Source organism: Carassius auratus, chromosome 21 (genome assembly GCF_003368295.1).
Source record: "Carassius auratus strain Wakin chromosome 21, ASM336829v1, whole genome shotgun sequence".
Classification (NCBI taxonomy): Eukaryota; Metazoa; Chordata; class Actinopteri; order Cypriniformes; family Cyprinidae; genus Carassius; species Carassius auratus.
Window position 1 is genome coordinate 1,529,383 of NC_039263.1, and position 22,923 is coordinate 1,552,305.

Sequence of the window (22,923 nt, forward strand, 5' to 3'; positions counted from 1 at the left end):
TGTTATTGCATTAACCCTCTTCCAACCCTGTTAAACAGTAATTGGTATGTTTTTGTGATACTGTCATCATCTGAAGTGAATTGCCAGTTTGGCCTGGTCAACTGGAGTTAACTAGCTATATGTGCTAGTGTACTATGTGTAAAACTGAAAAGAGTGGTGTGTGTGTTTTAATTACTTACTTTCTTCATTTGACTTTTAAGTAGCATTTATGAGCACCAGGACTTCACTTTTATTTTCAATCCCGAATAAAGGCATATCATTTCATTGTCATGTCCTCCTGCGCTTCCTGACTTCTGAAGTTTTGTGGAAAACAGACAAGTTTGACATGCACTCTCCCAATTTCCTCCTTTTTCATTACCTTTCTGGTAGCAAGTTAAAAACTGAAAAGAGTGGTCTTCAAGTTGAGCCATATCTTGAATCTTTAAGGCTGAGAAATAAAATTATTATTCTCTGATAGGTCACACAAGTGTGGCTAGTTTAGAATCTCTTGTTAGGACTCTGAAAGGCAGATTATATACAATATGTGAATCATACATTTCATTAGTAGAGAAGATATTGTGGCCTCTTAATTCCACCATTCAGAATTGTAATACTACTATTTTTTTTTCTTCCATAGAATGAAGGGTTAATCTATGACAATCTCAACAAATCGGTTAAGTCACATGAATGCTCGGTAGATTTAACACTAAACAGAGCTGTCAGTACAGTTTTTCATCTGAACCCATTTAAACTTTTGGCAGCATGTTTTCTTCTATCAGTCCAAAATACACACCAGTCGACCAAAGCTGACCGGCTCATGTGTAACAATAAATGGACTTGTGTGTGGTTGCCTGGTGTTTATTTGTGGTTCTTTGTTTTTCCTCTGTTTCCCAGCACCAATGTTGTGATGAACTACTCCGAAATAGAGTCCAAGGTTCGAGAAGCCACCAATGATGACCCTTGGGGCCCATCGGGTCAGCTCATGGGTGAGATTGCCAAGTAAGTGCTCAGCCTGCTGGGTGGTAAGAGGACTACGTGCTGCCTTTCTTCAGGCATTCACTGACTCTACGCTCAACAACCGCAGAACATTTGTGCAGGGCAATTACTTCAGAATTATCTCATCATTGATAGCTGATGAGTTCAGTTGCTTTGCATGATGCCTTAGACTTGAGATCATCTGAAAGTTTAGTCATTACATCCTCATGTCGTTTTTTAGAGTTGTTTTTTTGTTTAGTTTTTTTTACATGAATTTAGTGTCCTGTGCTAAATTACTGTATATATATTTAAAAAATCTGGGTTAGGCAGTATTTTAATATGCTGAACCCTTATAGAAACCCTGTGTTAGTACTATCAACACATATTTCATAAGAAGCACAAAATAACCAAAAAAAACAACTACAAATTGTTGGAAAATATACAAATATCTTTAAAGCTGTTAGTTTGTAAGTGATATTAATTCCATTTTTTTTGACCGGATGAAAAACATGCCATATTATACAACTGGTTACAAAACATTATATTCTATTTGAAAGTAGTTTTTGTGTTCTGATTGTGAATGCATTCCTAAAGTGTTAAATCAGTTAGCATAATACAAGGTTGAAAAACATTATCCATTTAGTATCAAGCCATTGTACATAATGTGAGTAATCTACCTTCCTGCAGATCCACATTTATGTACGAGCAGTTCCCTGAAGTTATGAACATGCTTTGGACTAGAATGCTGAAAGACAACAAGAAGAATTGGAGAAGAGTTTACAAGGTACAGTGCACTGTTCATCTTGCATCATATTTTCACCTTCAAATGAGACGATTGCTGAAATTGAGTGTACGCTTCATTTACACACTTTTTTGTCAAAGTTCAAATATTGGCCAATGCATTGGATGTTCTTCTATACAGCAGGTAAAATAAGTAATGTTCATTTTTCTCAGCTCAGTTAATGTCTTTCTAAAGATGCTGTTGACATGAAATGTTCACTAGATGTTGATAACAGCCCAAGTCATCCATGTATACTAATAAAAAAAAACAAATAAGTTCAGAATTCATTTGTGTGTAATAAAATGGAATGACACAGGGGGAAAGTATTGAACTACTGAAATGTATTTAATAGTTTGTACAAAAGCCTTTGTTGGTAATGCCAGCTTCAAGATGCCTCCTGTAGGACAAACTATTCGCATGCATTGCTCAGGTGTGATTTTTGCCCATTCTTCCACACAGCTCTATTTTCTTTTCCTGAAAACCACTTGAATTTCCTTGGGTGTGTTTGGGATCATTGTGTTGCTGAAATGTCCACCCTTGTTACATCTTCATCATCCTGATACTGTAGGTGTTGGGACTGAACCAGCTAATATTAATTTCCACTGACTGGGGCAGGATTGGTTTCCAATTACTGATCTGTTTCAGCTGGTGTCTTGGCTTTCCATGCCTTTTTGCACCTCCCTTTCTTCATGTGTTCAGTTCTTTCCCCCTGTGTCATTCCAGTTTAATACACAAATTAATTTCTGAACCTATTTGTTTTGTTCTCTTTGTATGTATGGATCACATGGGTTGTTATCAACATCTGGTGAAAAATTCATGTCAACAGCACCTTTAGAAATATATTTTCTGAGAAAAATGGTGACGTGTTCAATATTTATTTTCCCCACTGTATCGGACTATTGGTAATGGACTACTTGAACTCATCCTCGTGACGCACTTCCATTTTGAAATAATACTGGTTATTTATGGTTATGTATATTTTTTTATGTTCTGTAATTATCCAGTTGACATAAAGGGGTCATATGATGCTAATTTTAGTTTTTCCTTTCTCTTTGGAGTGTTACAAGCTGTTCGTCAATAGATAAGATCCCTAAAGTTGCAAAGACTAATGTCCCAAATCCAAAGAGATATTCTTTATAAAAGTTAAAACTCGTCCACGCTCTCCTAAAACGCCTCGTTTAAACACACCCCTACATCTCTACATCACTGTGTGAGACGATTTGTGTAACACCGGCCAAATGTTGACGCAAAGAAAGAAGGCGTAACTTTGATTCTCACTCTAGTATTGTTGCTGCCACCATCGTGTTGTGGAGACGTTGCATTTTGTTGTGAAAGCAAAACTACTTTGTTTGACCTTTAAAAGAGGACACAACTAGAAATCAGTGATTAAGTTGTATTAACAACAGTGTTCCAGAACAGTTCAAACCAATTATTTGTATTCAGCGCATTTAACCTTCAACCTAAAATGCTGGATGTTCTGACCCACAACCTGTACGTTTTGAGCAGTGTAGAGTCACTCTTGTTGTTTGTCGTTTCTCCGAAAACAAATGCAGACAAATGGCTATGTTTACACAGCGCGATACGCAACGCATAAAAAGACAGTATAAGTCATTATAATCCATAATTATGTCCCCACTGGATGCAACTAATGCTTTGTAATTTGTTTTATTATTTTTGTATCATCGCGCTGGGACATGGCATCACAGTATGGCAACAGGCATAACATTTCCATCACACGCTTGAGGTATTCTGCCATTCACAACGCACTGGATAGCTGGCCAATCAGAGCACACCGCACTTTTCAGAACGATGAGCTTTGTAAAAATTGGCACTTTTTTTTTTTTAATTAAGCATCGTAATAGTCTGTATTCTTATTAAAATCAGTCTGTATGTTGGTAAGCTAAACACCAACTGAAAACTCCTGAGCTGTAATAAGTAGAACGTGGAAGTAGTTGTCGAAGTAGTCCATTTTCATTCATTTCTTCACACAAAGTTATGTGTGGTTTTAAATGTGCTTCATAATTTTAAATAGTCCAGCTGAGTCCAGTTAGTGTAATAGAATAATTAAGGTTATTATTGATGTGCTGTCCATGTGCTCCATCTGTAGCACATAGACAATAATTTTGACTTGTTCCCTTCAGTGTATTAAAGAGATTACATATTTACCCAGAATCCTGCATTAAACTCTTGTAGCTGTGTTCATTTTGGAAATATCCATAATCCATCTTTTATGTGTGCAGGCCTTATTACTATTAGCGTACCTCATCAGAAATGGTTCAGAGCGGGTGGTCACCAGCACCAGAGAACATATCTACGATCTGCGCTCTTTGGAAAATTATCATTTTTTAGGTAAGTTTATAGAGATAAAAATGTTAAAAGCTTTTAAAAATCATTGTTCAAGCAATGTGCAAAAGGGCAAATATAAGCAAACAAGTATTTTTATTCTGTTGCAGAGTGATGTGAAGAAATTACATTTGAGATTTTTGGCCAAAACATTGATTTATCAAAACTTAAATATACCCAAGTAACACTTTCCCAGGTGTCAAGCATATTAGAAATAGCCTCATGCTCTTGGGTTACTCTCTGGCAGGAAGATCCCTTGAGGGCTTGTTTGCACAAGATAAATGTTAATATTTCATTATGGGGAAACAGTAACTTTTTGTTTCTTAGAATTTGGAGATGTAACAAAAAGTGTTCGTTAACAAACACTGTATTTTTAAGATACATTTGTGTGATAAGTGAAGAATAGAGCAGGAACAATAAGTATAGAACATCATCATCGTCAGTGCAAGAGGTGTTGGTGCGGTTTCCTTTTTGTAGCTATTTAAAGCTCTGTGCCTTGTTCTAAATATGTTTCAAAGAAACTTTGAGTTTTCAAACGAGACATATTTTAAGTCATCTACTGAGACATGAACATTAGCTTTAGCACAATAGTCGCTTTGGTTTCGTTTCGGTATTCAACTCAAAAGATTTGCTGAATTTTTGTTCAATAAATATTTAATTAGGAGAAATAATTTACTACATCCTTGCGGTAAATCTTAATAGCAAAGTTCTGGCATTACAACATAGAAAGTTGACTATGGCATCATCTTATCTGATAAAATTTGACCTACTGAACTTTTTGTGCAGAGTCACATTCCAGCTTTTTATATTTTTCTTTCTGTATCCAATGGTTGTTTGCAGAAACCAGATTAAATGGGCCAAACAGTTCCTTATGACTTGACATTCTCTCTTCTATTTTGCTAGATGAAAATGGTAAGGACCAGGGCATTAATGTACGGCAGAAGGTGAAAGAAATGGTAGAGTTTGTTCAGGATGATGACCGGTTACGTGAGGAGAGGAAGAAAGCAAAGAAGAATAAAGACAAATACATTGGAGTATCTTCTGACAGCATGGGAGGCTTCAAACAGAGTAACTGTAAGTGATCAAATGTAGCAAATTTGAGTGTTTCTAAATTTGAAAGTGGATGATTTCTATAGTGCCTCTAAATGGAACGGCGACTGTTTATCAGACATTTTTCAAACGGGTTTTGCAGACATTTTGCTGTCTGCTGTCGGTAGGGTGACCACCTGCTAATAAGCCCAAGGGGGGACAAGGGGTAAGTTTCTGAGGGACAATGTGGGACACTGCTTTGTGCGGTGGTGCCCCCACCCCATGGGCAGACTCACTGATAGTGGTTTACCCATTTCTAGCACATACTGTACCACCTTACATGGTATATTAATAATGCCCTATTCTCCTAAGCATGTGTAATTGCTGATGTACTGTATGCTTATGACAGAATCGACAAATGCATTTCCACTTACGATTTACTTCAGCTATTTAATTTTATTTATTTTTCATTACAATTTATTAACTTTAAGAATAAATTACTGCTCATATACAGCATTCGCGTTGAAAAAGAGTGAATGATTTGTCCAGGTTTTTTTTTTCTCTCTCTCATGTTTTTGTAATGTCTGGGAAACCAGAATGTGCATGCATCAACAGAAACGTTTTTTTTTTTTTTTTAAGCGAACCGTGCCATCCCTATTACCTCAATAATCAATCAATTACAGGCCTAAAACAATCATCCCCGGGCAGACGGATATTAGTACATCTCATCACACTGGCACCCACGTCTAAATCAGTTGTATGGTCTGGTTTTCAGTCTAAAACAGTTGTGTCAAGTATAAATGTCTCGTCTGTTTCGGGAGGTGCGAGCGCAGTCAGCGGAGGCACGCACCTGTTTTTCTCAGATTTTGAAAAATCTTCGCAATCAACTTAAAATGCTTCCAAGATCGACTTGTCGACCGCGATCAATGGGTTGATGACTCCAGATATAGATGAGCGACCAACTTTTTTTGAGCAAGCATTGATTATGCGTGACACAATCTCAATTTGTGGGACGCATGAATTGGGCTTCAAACGCTGCACGCGCTACGCGGGACAGGTGGTCACCCTAGCTGTCGGTTGGACAAACAAATTGTTGTGCCCCAAACTTGTGCAAACCTAAAAAAAAAACATGATAAATGTTATATGCGGCATTCCTGGAATATGTGCAAAAAGTCTGTCTGTCGGTCAAACTGGTTATGCCTGCATCATTCATGACTTAACAGTCCGACAACTTCTTACACCGGTATACTTTTGTGCAAATGCAAACCAAAATAATCTGCTCTAAATTAATATCCGTAAACTAATATTTCCCAAGCAAACAATTTTGACACTGTAAAGCATGTCATGTAGAGACTGAATGTTAACCAATAAAGAGAGAGAGAGAGAGAGAGAGAGAGAGAGAGAGTTGATGCGCTCAGGAGTTGTTCATATAATAGTCAATTTTTCGTCAGGTGCTTTTTTTGTTTTGTTTTCTAATTTTATTGTGATGTTGTTGTGATTGTTCCAGTGGGTTACTTTGTAATCAAATAAACCAAGAAATTCCCTTTCGTCACAGGTCATTTTGAGGCATAATTTTCATCTCTTGAAACTGTGATTGACCCCAAAAGTGAGCAGCTATGTCTGTATACTGTAGATGTCCCACAGGGATTTGTTTTAGGCCCTTAGAAGTTTTTTCGCATAGTGAGGAAAATTCCCACTGGATTCCCTTCTTCCCACAACTGATCTTTTGATTAGAGCTGTTTTGATTTCAGGGCTATTACTTTTTCCTACTTTGCTCACTGTATCATTTGGTGATGTTTTTGATCAGGTTAGAAGAAATAAGCAGATCTCTGCTTTTTGTTATACATGTTTTCTCTTAGAGCTGTCTAATCAAGTCAAGATGCCACGTTCCTTGTCATGCCATTAGGGATGTTACCTGTGTGGAAAAAGTAAAAAATGTTTGCTTGACTTTAGCTTTGATTTGCTGCTCTGTTATCTCTCTTTATTAGCTGTACTACACTTTCAAATTGCCAATTTATGATGGCATAATGATGGCAAATACTGCAGGGTCAGAGGGGGGGTAGACGGCTTGATTTTAAGTTATACTTTGAGTTTGTCAAGTTTTTAGTCAGGTGTATTTTCCATGCTTTTCAAAGTTTGAAGTGCATTTGTTGAACAAGTTAATCAAGCGGGCAAAAAATGTCTTAAATTCAATTTTATCATGTTTGAGGTAATTTAAAATTGTCTTAAATATACTTAAATATCTTCATGTGCTTTTATGTGCTTCATGTGCAGTAAATGCTTAGTCTTACTTAAAATGACCCATTCACACCAAGAATGATAACTATAAAGATAAATTCATTAGCTCCCACAGACCCTCACCTACACACAAAAACTGTATTCGAAGCATGCTGCAATAATGTCATCTACTGCTTTAAGTGCTCAAGCTTTGTGAAGCAGAATGGATTTTAATTTATTGTCACTGTTTTTATCATTCATCAGCTGGAAGAATCGTTTCGGAAGTGCTGTTGTTATTATAGATGGACCTTGTTATTTTCATTATGATGATTATAGTTATCTTCGCTGGTGCAATCTGGCATTTTGTGAATTTCAATCTGAAGCTTTAAATATCTGAAACCAATTCAGCACCTAACTAATTCTATATCCACGTTTTCAGCCGGAGAGCAGTTTGACCCTGAATCTAAAAGCAAATGGGAGGAGGACTGGGAAAAAAACAAGAGCAGCTTCCCATTCAGTGAAAAACTTGGGGAGATAAGTGACAAAATTGGAAGCACCATAGATGACACCATCAACAAATTCCGCAAGAAGGAGAGGGATGACTCGCCAGATCGTATCAGGTACATGATAAAGTTTGCATTTGCCATAGAATGAAAAGCTATGAAACTGAAGCAGCGGTAGCTACTATATTATTAGTTTTTGTCTCACTGTTGCCTCTTCCTGCAGTGACAATGAAGAGGACAGAGTTTCACAGAACGGTCGTCCTGCAAAGTCGGAGTTTAAGGATGACGAGGAGATCGTAACAACCAAGAGCGTCCAGATCACACAGAACACAGATGCAATCACCTCCACCAACACCAACTCCTCTACACGCAAACGTGGCGGGGTCCCATCCAAAACGGTGGACCTGGGCGCAGCCGCTCATTACACTGGCAGCAAAAGCAGTCCAGGTGCTGAAAACAACAAGGTAAAATATACTGCCTTCATCCAAATTCATCCTGCTGTAAATGGTGCATTATCAAATGGATGGCTGCGGTGCAAAAATAGGCAGGATAATATTTGCCAATAACTGCAGTAATGTCAGTTCCACCATCTAATTGAAGCTTCAACATATTTAACATAAATACATAAATATATCAAATGTTGAAATATTGTGAAATAGGAGTTAATTTATTTTTAATCATTTTAAGCATGTATATATCATTGGCCATCATTTAATCATTTAATATGTTGTGTAACAAATAATAATAACTGTGATAATGAATAATTTTAAATAACTGTGATTTAATTTCAGTAATTTTAAGCATGGATTATTTCCCATCATTCAAATCATGTTTAATATATTGGTGTTATATTTTAGTTATATATAATATAATACAATTTGTGTTTATCATAATAATAATAATAATAATAATAATAATAGTTATAACTAATAAAATCTATAAATCAATCAATTTAAATTTATTTTTAAATCAAAAACTTATACCTTCAACATATTTGTCAAAAACAGGAACAATAATAATATAATCATAATAATAATAATAATAATGATAACAAACAATAAAAAACAATAATCATGTTAAAATATTGTGAAATGTGAGCTTGGAGCACAAAACCAGTCATAAGTAGCACAGGTAAGCCAAAAATACAATTAATGGGTCAAAATTCCAGTTTTTTATTTTTTTTTTATTTTTTTTTTAATGCTATAAATCATTAGGATATTAAGTAAAGATCATGTCCCATATATATATTTTCTAATGTAAATATATCAAAACATACATTTTGGTTAGTAATATGCATCGCTAAGGACTTAATTTGGACAACTTTAAAGCCGATTTTTTTTTTTTGCACCCTCATTCCAGATTTTCTGATATTTTTCAAATATTATCCTATCAAAACAAACCATACTTCAGTGGAAAGCTTATTTATTCGACTTTCAGATGATGTATAAATCTCAATTTCGAAAAATTGACCTTTATGACTGGTTTTGTGGTCCAGAGTCACAAATAAGAATGAATTGTAATAATTTTAAGCATGCATCCTTTCCAATCATTTTGAATGAATTTATTGTATAATAATAAATACGTTATTAAATTAAGCAATTCATATACATTTTTACATAGAACCTGCAAAATGGTTTAAGGCAAAGTGTAAGACCACTGCAATTAAATAAAGAGCAAATTCTAGAGAAAAACACCAGAGTGCACCTCTAGAGTCCTCTCTCTGAAGTGATAAGGGTTGCAAAAGGAAGCCTGTGCTGCCTTCATGTGGTAGAAGTGAAGTGTGACATTCTTCATTCTCTTCTCAGACATCAGTGAGTCAGTCATCCAGCACAGGGATTGCAGATCTGTTGATGGTGGACTCTGGCTCTGGTAAACCAGTGTCTTCAGGTAAGACCCCATCAGCTGCATTTTCCACATTTCAACGAGTACTTTTTTTGCCAAGCATCACCTGTTATTGCTTATACTTAGGTTTAGGGTTTAAACAACACTCACAAACCAGTTCGAACCCCTACACCTCCTGTATGGACACCACAGCTCAATGTGGTTGGACCATAATATACTCACTCCATCTCAATATGGATTTAGGAAAAAGAGCTCTACTTGTTTGGCAATTTTGGATCTCATCAAGAAAATCAATGACGCTATAGATAATGGCGAGACTGGTATTGGTGTATTTTTAGAGTTATCAAAAGCCTTCGACACTATTGATTCAGAAATTTTAATTGGGAAATTGCAACACTATGATGTCAGAGGGAAGGCACTCAGCTGGTTCAAAAGCTACCTAACTGAAAGGGAGCAATTTGTCCAAAGAAACAGTAGTTATTCAGAATGCACAGAAATTGTTTGTGGAGTCCCCCAGGGCTCCATATTAGGTCCACTTGTTTTTATTTTGTATGTAAATGACATCATAAGTTCATCAAATATTTTCCATCATGTTGTCTTTGCAGATGACACTAATCTCTTTTTGTCCCATAAAAAAAGCTTGTTAATGAGGAATTAGTTAAAGTAGATAGTTGGTTTAAATACAACAAATTATCTGTAAATGTATCTAAAACCAAATATATTATATTTCGTTCAAATAGAAGTCGGACAAACATTGAAAGTATACAAATCAAAATACATAATAAAGTAATTGAAAGAGTAGAGAACATCAAATTCTTAGGAATTTATTTGGATGAGTCCTTAAATTTTAAACAACATATAGAGTTTTTAATAAATGAATTGTCAAAATATGTTTTTTTTAAATAAATTAAGATATGGTTTTCCTTTTGATGCTCTTCTAACATTGTACCGATCACTTTTTGAATCACATTTAAATTATTGTAATATTATATGGTGTAACATATCCAAGCCATCTTAAAAAAATTGCAGATTCTACAGAAGAAAGTTATATGTGTTATCATGGGCAAATTATGATGCTCCCTCTGATCCGCTTTTTTATAGGTATAAGCTTTTGAAGCTCGCTGAGTTCAATAGTTTTCCAAATGGTTGTATTATGTATAATGCAGTTCATAAATTGCATCTAACACTTTGCCATCTCATTCCAGTAACCTCGTGTATTCGTGACCATAACACTAGAAGGAGAACTCTATTACGGGGGGAAAAGCGCAAGATGAAGTGTACTAGCTTTAGTATAGCATGTAAGGGTCTTGGGATCTGGAATGAGATTGACAATTCTATAAAGGAACTACCTTCTCTTGATATATTTAAAAAGCATTTTAAACACAAATTGTAACAACATTATGCTTGATAGACACCATAAGGCTGAAGGTTTCATATTTTATTGACTTATCTCATTTTCTTTTGTGTGATGTTTAAATACCCCTATTATTGGCTTTGTTTGAGGGATGGTTGAGATGTGTGATGTATGTTGACTGGTGGGAGGATATTTTGTGGTGAATGGTGTTGTTGTTGGTGTGGATGGGTATTGGGTGGGTGGATTATTATTTGTTGTTATTAGTGCTGATAATGTGTCCTGAAGGACACTATTTATAAGCCGGTATGGCTTCTGGGTAGTCCTTTTTTTTACAGGAGCTTGTTGTGTATTGTGAATTGTGTGAATAAATACACATAACGCTTGCTACTTGGTCATTTGTTAATTTTTGAGCTCAGTTTCCTCCATGCAGGGACTCGGACAGAAACTTTTTCCTGAAAGTTGATGTAGCTTTTAAAGCCATACTCATGGAAGTTGTTTAGAGACATCTAAGTGCCCCAGATGGGTGTGAGTTGTGTGAGAAAGAGAGCGATGGGTGCACAGATGCTGCTGTCCCTCCATATCCTGTCAGCAGCCCAACAGCTGTGCTGCGTCCGCTAGCATCAGTCACGAGGTCAAGAGCTGTTACAGCCTAATTGTGTGTGTGGATGGACACGTGTGTGTCTGTGCATCTGAATTTTAGTCCCACATCCAGATCAACTGGTCCTACTCTGTTGTAGTCACAGTAGAAAAAGAAAAAAAGATAATATTTTGATCCAAAGTGACATTGTAATAGCTCACAATAATGCTTTTTTTTATAATAAATGTGAGCATAAGAGACTTCTTTGAGAAATCAGATTATTGAACTTGTTGCATTCTAAATCTAAATGTTTTGCAGGTGGAAACTCCGATCTGATTGGTGACTTTGCCGACTTCTCCTCTCCTGCTGCCTCTGTCAGTCTCCCGTCCGCTGCTGGTATGTGTGAACCAACTGCACATGGGCCAAAACTATGTTTTTACCTCATCTGACAAATTCTTGCATACTGTAAATGTCTCCCTCTGCATTTCTCATGGTAAAGCAATACCATAAGAACATGTAATATCACCTGTCAGTGAAGCATTGTCCTAATTCAAGGCTTTTAAACTTGTGTGCAGCATGCCTTCAGTTCTCTTGATATCAAGTAAAAAAGAATGTTTTGGGGAAACAAAGTTCTAGAGCAGTGGTTCCCAACCTTTTTCAACTCGCGGCCCACACAACCAAACACATATGTTTGCGCGGCCCACTTCAAAAAAAATTAACTGACCCCGCTATTGTTGGGTTAATAACTTAGTACTCAGAAGCTAGATTTTAAACTATATTTATTGAATAAACTAGGGCTGTGCGATATGGACAAAAAAAAAAAAAACTATCGCGTTTTTTTTTATCAATTTTGCAATTGTGCTCTTACAGTCATAAATGCAGTCTATTATTGTTTTAGTTTTTTTTAATCATTGTTTTGATTCGGTTGATTAGACATGCTTTTGGTTTGTTAAAGTTTGATAAAACAATTAAAATCGAATCCCAAAAAAATATCAGAATGTCAAAAACTGAATTTGGGAAAAGAAAATGAAATTTGGGAAAAATGTAAATATATTTAATTAGGTATTTAGGTATTTTTTTGTTAAACTTCTAATAAATTGATGTTAAATTGTATAAGTTTCATTTTGGTTAGGGTTATGCATGCTTTTTGCATACTAAAGTGAAATTTAAGAAAAAAATAATAATAAACTGGTCTCACAGGGCCCTACAGAAGTGCTGCAGTTATTAAGCTTTTCTTTAGTTGATGTTTTGATGTTTGTGTCCCATTGATATGATATTTTATATCCGCCAATTGTTTTCTCATTTTGTGGTGTGGAGAGTAATTTTATACGTAACATCTGCAGAGTTTGTCCCAACTGAGCATTGAGAAAGTTATTACAGCTTATTCCACTTTACAGAGAGAAATGGGCGTGCTTGTATTGACTTTTCCCATCATCCTCTTCTCTCCCTGGGCCTCGGCTCAGTGTAGAGCGAGTTGCACTCTTCTGGTGGGCAGGAGGATGACAATTCTGTTGGCTTGTCTGAAATATGATTGGAGTAGCAACACACGACACAGTGAAATATTGATGAGTGACTGAGGGGTCCAGATGGAGCTGCTACCTGCTGAGTGTTATGAGCACAGACACACGTCAGCTCCCATCATCCATGCCCCATCTCCCCTGACAGAGACACACTCCTTAAGAGCAGTCAGAAGTCCTCAAGAACAGCCACACAACAGTGAACCAATAACCTTGTCAGTAGGACAATTAATTATAATAAACGTGTATGTAAGCATAAATACAGAGTTCAGATAGGATTTATTGAGGGGAACAATTGAAAAGATGATTCAGCTTAAACTTTTTCACTAGTCAAAGCTTGGAAATATATAAATGTTATGTGATCCCACCAATATGCATAAACATAAAAAAGGTCCGCAGGGATCCCTCACTATGATATCAATTGAAAAATTTTGTTACTTCAGGTTGTAAAATGGTGACTTGTATGCTCAACATGGCTGCATTTATTTGATAAAAAATTCTGTAAAAAATATTGTAAAAATATTACAAATTCAAAGAACTTTTCTTTATATTATACATTTATAATAAAATAAATCCCTGTAATAGCAAGTCTGAATTTTCTGAATCATTACTCAGTATCACATGATCCTTCAGAAAAATATATAATATGCTGATTTGGTGCTCAATTTTTTTTTTTTTTTTTTTTTTAATCATCACAGCTGAAAATTGCTGTGGTACTTAATATTTTGTTTTAATTCTTTGTTGAATTTATATATAAAAATAGTTCTTTACTTTTTTTTCTTAAAATTGTAATAAAATCGAAATTTTGAGTTATAAAGTCAGAAATGCTAAACATAAACTCACAATTCAGATTTTATATATATATATATATATATATATATATATATATAATTTAAAAAAAAAAATTAATTGTGAGTTTATATCTTGCAATTGACCATTTTAATCACAATTCTGATTATGTATTTTTTTTAAATTGTGAGAAACTCAATTGCAAGTTTTAAAAAAAATACAATTTTCTCACTTTATAAATTGCAATTATATACTTATATAAAATATAAGCTCTCAATTGCAAAAAAAAAAAAAAAAGTCACAATTGTTAGAAAAGTCGCAGGGATCTTTTTTTATTCACTGGCAGAAATGGGCTTCCATAGACAGTGATATTTATTTGAAAAATGGGATTGTGACTTTAGATCAATTTAATCCATCCCTACTGAATAAAAGTATTAAATCCCTTGGGAAAAAATCTCACCGGCCAAAATATTTGAACAGTGGTACCAATGTGTTTTTTTTTATTTTTTTATTTAATGGTTCTAATTTATTTCATCTCCTCAGGATCGCTGTCTACTGGTAATGGTGAGTTTGGTGACTGGAACGCCTTCTCCTCCACCAGTCCTCCTGCTGTCCCTCCTCCGTCTGTCGTCCCAGATCTGTTCAGTGAGGTGCCCGCTCCAGCCGCCCCCGTGCCCACATCCACCCAACCGCCTTCCGTTGACCTCTTTGACCTGATGACCCCCAACAACAGCAGCCTCAGTGCATCCCAAAGCATGACCTTCAACATGTGCCAGCAGAACGCAACCACACCTCTGTCCAGATCACAGGTAAACGTCGGTTCAGTTCATCAGAAAGGCTTCCCAGAACCGCAGATTCACCAACCTGTATGCATTTTGCATAACAGTTATTCATTCTGACGTCAAAGTAGGTGTGACTTGTGCACCTTCACTGTCTTCAATAAAAAAAGAAATAATTTTTTGGACCATGTAATGTTCAATTACAATAATGAAGCTGGCTGATGAGGGAAGCAGGACTCCAAGCATTTAAGTGACACACACACCTCAAAGTTTCAGGAGCGACATCTGCATTTAAATCTAGAACAGTGTTCTATGTTTTGGAAGGCTGCTTCAAAGAGTGCGTTCATGAAGTCTTGTCATGTTCACTTGTTTTAAGCGTCTTTGGACTAAAACGATACACAATTAATAAAATAGGCAGGTTGCGCTATTTTGACTTTTCCCAAGACATTTTGAATTAAATTGTATTATATTTTAGTTCTTCCCATATTCTTCGGACTATAAGTCGCACCTGAGTATAAGTCGCATCAGTCCAAAAATATGTCATGATGAGGAAAAAAACATATATAAATCGCACTGGACTATAAGTCGCATTTATTTAGAACCAAGAGAAAACTTTATCGTCTACAGCCGCGAGAGGGCGCTCTGTTTATTAGGGGTAGACTACAGGAGCACTGAGCAGCATAGAGCGCCTTCTTGCGGGTGTAGACGATTTCTCTTGGTTCATGTCAAATTATTTTTGATAAATAAGTTGCACCTGACTATAAGTCGCAGGACCAACCAAACTATGAAATAAGTGTGACTTATAGTCTGGAAAATACAGTATTTGCTTTTTTCTAGCAAGATCTGGCAACAATAATTTAATTAAGACATTCCTTGTTTTTACCCGCTATATCCACATGCTAAAATATATTGTAAATACAGATTTTTAAACTGACATTTCAGCATTATTCTCTTAGGGGTAAGAATACCCCCGTGATGCACCCCTAGAGATCAACTTTGAGACCATTTTCACCCCGATGACTTTGCATCCCTGCCTCAAGAATATATGAATGCATTTTGTCCTCACAGTTGATGTATATGTTGAATAACTTGGTATGGTGAGAAGTGGGAAACGGAAGTAGTGCGCTCCGAATATATTCCCACAGTTTTCAGGTCAGGATCAGAATTTAACACGGTGAAACAGTTTCGTTCATATATGGGTTGAATTAAATGGATGCATGTTGGTAATCCAGCTTTGTCCTATTATGAGTGCTAACCAGCTTTGTTTTATGAAAAGTATGAGTAAAAAGTGCTACAGTACAATGTATTGTTCAGTATTCCATTATTCCAAATCATCATATTAAATTAATGATTAAAAAATGGTGCTGTTATTATAAGTTTAATAGAGTGTATTTTGTTGTAATTATAAGAGAGAATGTAATTTCCTCTTCCTTGTCAGACAATAGGCGGCCCGTTATTGCCCCAGCAGATGGGACTACAAAAGTCAGGCGGGAAGATATCGATGCCTGCGACCTGGTCAGACCCAAGCGTGAACATCAGCCTGGATTTCCTGTCTGCAGGCCTGAACCCTCCCAAACCCTCACAGCCCACACTCAACACCATGATGCAGCAAGGTCAGAAATCATCTGACAGTTATCTTCATGATCCGATCAGATCAGATCGTCTTGCCTTGCGTTGATTAAAGTTTGTTCTTTGAGGTTATCAACAGTCATAAGCAATCACATGTGTTATTTAATTCACATTTGAATTCTAATATATTCCTCATTTAGGTGTCCAGCCACCATTGAACATGGTCGCCCAGAATTTCGCCGGAATGACACTGAATGCCCAGCCCTCGGTGGCCGCTCCCAGACCAGTGAACCCCTTGATGACCGGGCTGCCCATGGCCATGGGAATGCCTCCTACTATGGCGACGGGCACCATGGGAATGGGCTCTGTGAGTATCGGAGGAATGCCTATCAATCAAGGACTCGTGGGCATGAATATGATGCCCACTGGAATAGGCCTGCAAGGTGCCCTGGGCATGCCCAGCATGGGGACTGGCCAGGGCATGGTGCAACCTAAACAAGATGCCTTTGCAAACTTTGGCAACTTTGGGAAATGAAGGGTGAATCACTCCAAGAGGGTTAACGGTCCAAATACACCTTCTCAATAGAAGGAGCTGCATCCAGTAAAATGGACAAAACTGACAAAACTAGCCTGTGTCATGACTATTCAATCATTATTGGTTAACAGATACTGAGAGAAATACACACAAGAATCCGCTTTTCTTTCACGTGGGGTTGATAATCACAGGGTGGATCTTTTGTAAATGGTGCAAAGCAGATAATATACTTTTAAAGGAAAAAAGATGACTGTGTGAAGTTTGGTACATTTTTCCCACTTTTTTTTTTTTTTTTTTTTCTCATCATGACCCTGTTCACTTTTCAAACACGACTGATTTCAGTAATTACCTCATAATTGACATTATTCATGCTGTGATTTAAAGGCTGCAAAGGGTTGATTTGTAAATATCTTGGTGTGCAAGAAATAAATGATTTGACTCACTTCTCAGACGGTATAAGATGAAACCGGTTTACCACAGATCCTTAATATTTACTCATGTTTTTGTTTTCAGTTTGAATTGTTACAATTTGTCAGATATAAAGTCACTCCTTATATTTCGTTATCACTCCAGCACCTGTTATTTACATGAATATGGTCAACTCTTTTATTTTTTTAACAGACTATATCTGTGGATATAGTTTGAGTACTTTTGTGTAGCAAGCTACCTGACCGTAATTTGAAGTGTGCCTGCCTGTGACAGGGCCACCTTTTAAATGATACAAATGTGTGTGAAGGTTATTAACCGTACTTGATGAATCCAAAACTGTCTTAGAGAGGGTGTGTTACACGAAAAGCAGAACCCATTACATTCTTGAATGATACGGATGGGGACAGTGCTACATTTCTCGGGGTCTCTTCCCTTGAATTCGTCATTGTAGCAGGAGTAGTGTTACACATTTCTAGTAACTACTTGAATTGGTGTTTATAATGCCTCGTAATATCAGTCATATCCGTTATATCCTTTTCTTGCATGAGTCGATTTTACAGTTTCAAGCATTGTTTTGCAGGTCAGTGTTAAATTTCTGAAATGTCTGTCACAGGATTATATGATGGCTATGGAATCGATGAAGGCATTGTGAACCCCAAATGATGTTTACTTGTCACTTTTTGTTTTTCTTTTAACATTTGGTTTTGTCCATTTTTTCATATGCTGCTTAACAAGGGGCCCTCCATCAGGCACTGAGGCATTATGTTCAAAATGACCAAATCTTTATTTTATTACTATTTCAATTTATTCCATAGTGTTTTAGTTTCTTAATTGAATTCGTAACATAATACAGAGAGACCCTGTGCATAAATGCATTGCTCTAGACATGGGTGAATCAAGTAAACCCTTCTTAGTTTATGCAAATGTAAAGAGAAACATGAAATTGAGCGCCTCTTTCATTATGGTTTCTTTTCAGATTTCAGTTTTTGATTTTATTGTACTGAGAAACTTTGTTTGACATTAAAACGATTTCATCAAAAGCCATCTTATGTGACTTTAATGGTGTCTTGACTTTTCTCGTTCTCATTAGTGAATAGTTGATATTGTTGCTAAAAGTGTGTTTCTTGGTTCTGTCTGAAAACTTAAGATGCATAGATGGATAATAGCTTACATTTTTTAATAATTAGTAGTGTTACACTTCAAAGAGGTGATTTCAGTAGTGCTTCTCTTTGAAGATTGTTATTTTATATACATTATATATATATATATTTAATGACAACCTATCTGAAATATCTCAATAATCTACTTGATCCACTTTTGAGGATGAGTTGTGCAATCATGGAAATGGGCTGCATTCATGGATGTCCTGTCCTGTGGCTCCCTCTAGTGTCGACACCAGGGAAAGTTAAAACTTAAGAACAATATTTCAAGATCAGATATTTTGAGAGTAATATTTGAAGATTCAATATTTAATAATGAAGCAACTTAGATTTACTTGATTGTCAATTTTTCTGAAAAAATAAATAAATAATGAGGAACATTTATTTGTACATCTCTCAGTCATCACTGTATTTTATTGCATTATATGTTTTGGCTCACAGTTACATTTCATCTCATGACAGTTATTGGGAGATACAGAGTGACAACTCATATGCATATGCATTTTATGTAAGCAGTCTGCTCAACTGTTATAAAATCTTACAAATTTACAGCTATACAGATTTATCAAATTATTTTCTGATTATTATTTCAAATATCAGGCTTTAGAAAGTTAAGAGGGCAAATTTTGGAGGGGGCAAACCTGACTTGACCTTAAATGCATGGCTGAGAAAATTTTATATATATTCTAATTTAGATTTTACTGATATTGTAAATTATTATGTTATTTATGTTTACTCTAATTTGAAAGGCTTTGGTAACATCTGTGAAAAAAAAAATTCAGAGAGAGTGAGATCAAGTTATTTAAATATGCATTAATTACTACTACTACTAATAATAATATAACATCCCTAATATTTTTATTGCTATTTTATATAGAAATATGCAGGTTTATTAAGACATTTTGGCAATGTAATTTCAATGGCAAATAGTGTCCCGATTTAGCTGAATCACCCTATAATTTAGAGGAGAATATTTACAGAGTTACGAAGATACACTGGAATTATATGATACACGTTTGTACCACTAGCTATTTAATTGAGATCAAAACTTTCTAATTTTGTATCAAGTGAAATATTGTTTTAAAATTAATGTCTTTCTTTTATGAATGCACGTTTTAGTTAAAGTATTCTGTCCACTGATCTATATATGAATGTATTCTCTATAATAGATCAGTGTTTCTGTCAATGTTTTCTTTATTTGCGTGGTCACGCGCTTTTCGTCATGTTGTTTGTTTTTGTTTTCTTAAAGGACGCTGGAGCTCGCGGTGTCATTTTTTAACATTCAACGACCATTACAGTTGAGTTACTGACAAGCGAATGGATAAACACCCCAAAATGAGAGCTAAGATGAGGTTCAGAAACGATGAAAAAGGCTCAACAACTGATGAACCGGTACCAAAATCTACCAAAACGGTAGAAAATTGTATTTTGAAGAAACCCGGTCCACCTGTCAAAGCTCAACGAGTCAGTGAACCAACTGATGTTAACCGTTTGACAACACACAGACAAGATCATCCACAAGAAGAAGATTTTAACTCGATCAACAGGCCATTAACAAGAGACTTTGGGAATAATCAGGACAACGCCGACTGGGTTACATTTCCACTTTATCCCTCAGGTCAAACTTCAATGGCGCTAAACGCTGATAACGCAATTCCTCAGGTCTTCTCAGTTAAAGACATGCCGCGGTCATTTAACTGCAATCTGTCCAGTGAGGCGCCTTTCTCAAAAATAAACAATCAGCCTATCAGCGAGACTTATTTTCCGATAGTGACCCATCAGCCAATCAGAGCGGCGTCTGAAATAAACCGTGAGCCAATCAGCGAGGCTTCTGTGCAGATCAACACCCGAGGTCTGAACTTCACTCAGCCGCCTTCGGGAGCAGGTAGAATTCTTTATGTTCTGGAGTAGAACTGTAAAGAAACGCTTCTACTTTACATTAAAAAAATATTTATATTTTAAATATTAATTTTAAAGTATGACTATTAAGATAAATGGTATATATGCATGGTATTAAAAGGTTCAAGGTTCATTAGAACAAAATAGTGAAAATAGCTTCAGAGCAAAGAGTAAAATGATGGATTCAGTGACAATTCCAATTCTTCCTAAGAACTTTAAAAAAAAAAAAACGATATTTATATATACATGAAGACATTCCCTTGTTTCGTTGTCTCTGTGAGCAGAAAGTGAGGTGCCGAGATCTCAGAACAGAAAAGTTTCTATCAAAAGGCCTATGAATGCCTTCTTCTTATGGTCAAAGATCCACCGAGCTGCCGTGTCGAAGGCCAACCCTAATGCCAGCAACTGCGACATCAGTGTCCAGCTGGGGTTAGAATGGCACAAACTGTCTGAAGATCAGAAGAAGCCTTACTACGAAGAAGCCCGCAGAATCATGGCACAACACATGGAGAAGTACCCAGGTAAGCTATGGAGAAAGATTCAAAGACGTTAAAGAGCATATTCAGAATCTCTAAGTTAAAAGGTTTTTATTAAATGTATTATTCTCATCAACACAGATTGGGTCTATAAACCGTGCAGAGTGAAAAATAAGCATTCCGCATCCAGAAGGCCATCGGTCGTCCCTGCGACCCAAATCTGCACCCCCATGATTCTGACATGGACACAGAGACCAAACCCTTACCCAGAGCCCCTAACATCAGCGAGAGAGCAGAACAGTCTCAGTTCTTCAGGTTTGCTACTTATTTATATAGCTTATGCCTCTAATATTTCAGCTTCATTACAAATTAATCTCAATCGAACACATTTGTTGCGTAACGTTAATTACCACAACAACAACAAAAACAATCGACTCATCCTGCATTTTCTTTTAAGAAAGCAAAGTATGAAGTTAGGCGAGACACTTAGGCCCAAAGTATGCTTTGGTTTTTATGTGTACAGTAGAGTACAGTAAATGTCATCATCAACAGTGTATAGGCTACACATTGTATACACAATAAAAGAAGTATTCTTTTTGTTGGTAATTCAATTCAAGTTTATTTGTATAGCATTTTTTATGATACAAATCATTGCAAAGCAACTTTACAGAAAATTAAGTTTCTACAATATTTAGTAGTAGTTCATCAATGTCGACCGTCAGTTTATGTGCATATGACAGAAAGACAGAAAAATTCATATATTTTTATATGATGCAATCACACTTGATAATCAAATGCAGTGATTTTGCAAGATTATATTTTGGACTTTTTCCACTGCACTTTGAAATCGCAAGTAATGATGTAATTCCATTCGCTGTAGAGCATTTTGATTGTGATAAAAAGGTAATTTAGCTAGCTCACAGGTATATTGTTGATATTTAAACCCCCCTGCCAAGAGTTGATTTCACTGGTTAATGTTAGTTAATATTCTGGACTGGGTGGTTAAACATGATGTGAAGCCAAATGACTTCTTATGCTAAAAACATCACAATGCTTTTGTCAGCCAACATTAACCAGGCCATGGAGATGCAACACGGTTTTCTCAACACAGATCAGTGTCCTCTCTCTGCTCCTCAATGTATCTTCTCTGCAGACCTCCACATGACTGGACAGCAGTTCTACCCAGCAGAGTAAGTTCTGAAAACCTCTTCCTAGTATTGCTTTGGGTTTGTAATGTGATCACAAATACACGAATGAACATTTTACAGTAGAAATGATTTGTAATGCAGCCCTTTTCATAGGCTGAAAGCTAAATTCTCTTTTTCTTCCACAGATCCATGCCATGTTCAAGCTCTTCTAGCTATCTCATTGACCTCATGAGCCACTATGAAGATCTGAGGCATGAGGTGCCTGTCCAAAACTGTGAATATTGCCTCTATTATGACAATTAGATGAACAGTCTTTAGTTCTGGACTTCTGGATTCCTGTTTTTATCTTTGACAGGACTGAGTGTGTTTCCATTGTGATATATCTTACTATTGATTTTTTGGTTCTTATAACAGCCACAAAGGTTTTTGAGGTTGTATTACAAAATAAAATGTTTCAAATTACCTGCCTTAAAAGTGTCAGCATTTTTTAATTTCAGAAAAAAGCATAAAAATTCATATTGATTTTGGAAATGGCTGTGACTTTTTAGGACTGTATTAATTGTTCATCACATTGTGACTTTTAATCTTATAATATTAAAATGTGCATTACACAAATATTTATTGCTGCACTCCAAAAAATGATGGGTTGTTTCAACCCAACTTTGGGTCAAATGTTGACTATTCCAGCTTGTGGGTAGTCCATATTTGACCCAAAGTTGGGTTGAAACAGTGAAAATTATTATGGAAATCAAAATAAACACAAGCCATTTTTATATTTATTGTGTACAAATTATTTAAAATGTTAAAAATTCAACCAGCTTTTGCCTTATTTTTTCCATGGCCAACCATTTTGGACCTATTGATGTTTAATATGAAGTTCATTTATTTATTTATTTACCAAGGAGACTGGTGTGAGATGAAATTTCAGATGTGTGTAAAAAAATAAATAAATAAAAAGCTAGCCACTTTTGAACAATATTTGTATATGTGTGTTATTTCCAGTCAAACTGAAATATTTAATT

At 35.9% G+C, this 22,923-nt stretch overlaps 2 protein-coding genes across 2 annotated transcripts in view; both read left to right on the plus strand.

The window, feature by feature from the left end:
• LOC113038180 (clathrin interactor 1-like) overlaps nt 1-18,262 on the plus strand; it is a 35,669-nt gene extending 17,407 nt beyond the window's left edge. The window contains exons 2-12 of the mRNA XM_026195428.1: nt 874-978; nt 1,642-1,738; nt 3,976-4,084; nt 4,982-5,152; nt 7,764-7,944; nt 8,051-8,291; nt 9,633-9,714; nt 11,919-11,996; nt 14,450-14,715; nt 16,124-16,298; nt 16,455-18,262. Of these exons, the coding sequence (XP_026051213.1) occupies nt 874-978; nt 1,642-1,738; nt 3,976-4,084; nt 4,982-5,152; nt 7,764-7,944; nt 8,051-8,291; nt 9,633-9,714; nt 11,919-11,996; nt 14,450-14,715; nt 16,124-16,298; nt 16,455-16,789 (1,840 nt within the window). The 3' untranslated portion in view covers nt 16,790-18,262. The remainder of the gene's footprint in view (nt 1-873; nt 979-1,641; nt 1,739-3,975; nt 4,085-4,981; nt 5,153-7,763; nt 7,945-8,050; nt 8,292-9,632; nt 9,715-11,918; nt 11,997-14,449; nt 14,716-16,123; nt 16,299-16,454) is intronic.
• A 1,367-nt stretch (nt 18,263-19,629) lies between these two features.
• On the plus strand, nt 19,630-22,462 carry LOC113039161 (uncharacterized). Its single transcript, XM_026197057.1, has 5 exons — nt 19,630-20,263; nt 20,562-20,798; nt 20,895-21,068; nt 21,817-21,943; nt 22,087-22,462. The coding sequence occupies exons 1-5, from the start codon at nt 19,696-19,698 to the stop codon at nt 22,202-22,204; spliced, it is 1,224 nt and encodes a 407-aa protein (XP_026052842.1). The 5' UTR covers nt 19,630-19,695; the 3' UTR covers nt 22,205-22,462.
• The last annotated feature ends 461 nt before the right edge of the window (nt 22,463-22,923 follow it).

Coding starts and splice junctions, on each gene's coding strand:
- LOC113039161 (XM_026197057.1), top strand. CDS start 19,696: ATGGATAAACACCCCAAAATGAGAGCTAAGATGAGGTTCAGAAACGAT. Junction 20,264..20,561: donor TCAGCCGCCTTCGGGAGCAG/GTAGAATTCTTT, acceptor CTCTGTGAGCAG/AAAGTGAGGTGCCGAGATCT. Junction 20,799..20,894: donor ACACATGGAGAAGTACCCAG/GTAAGCTATGGA, acceptor TCATCAACACAG/ATTGGGTCTATAAACCGTGC.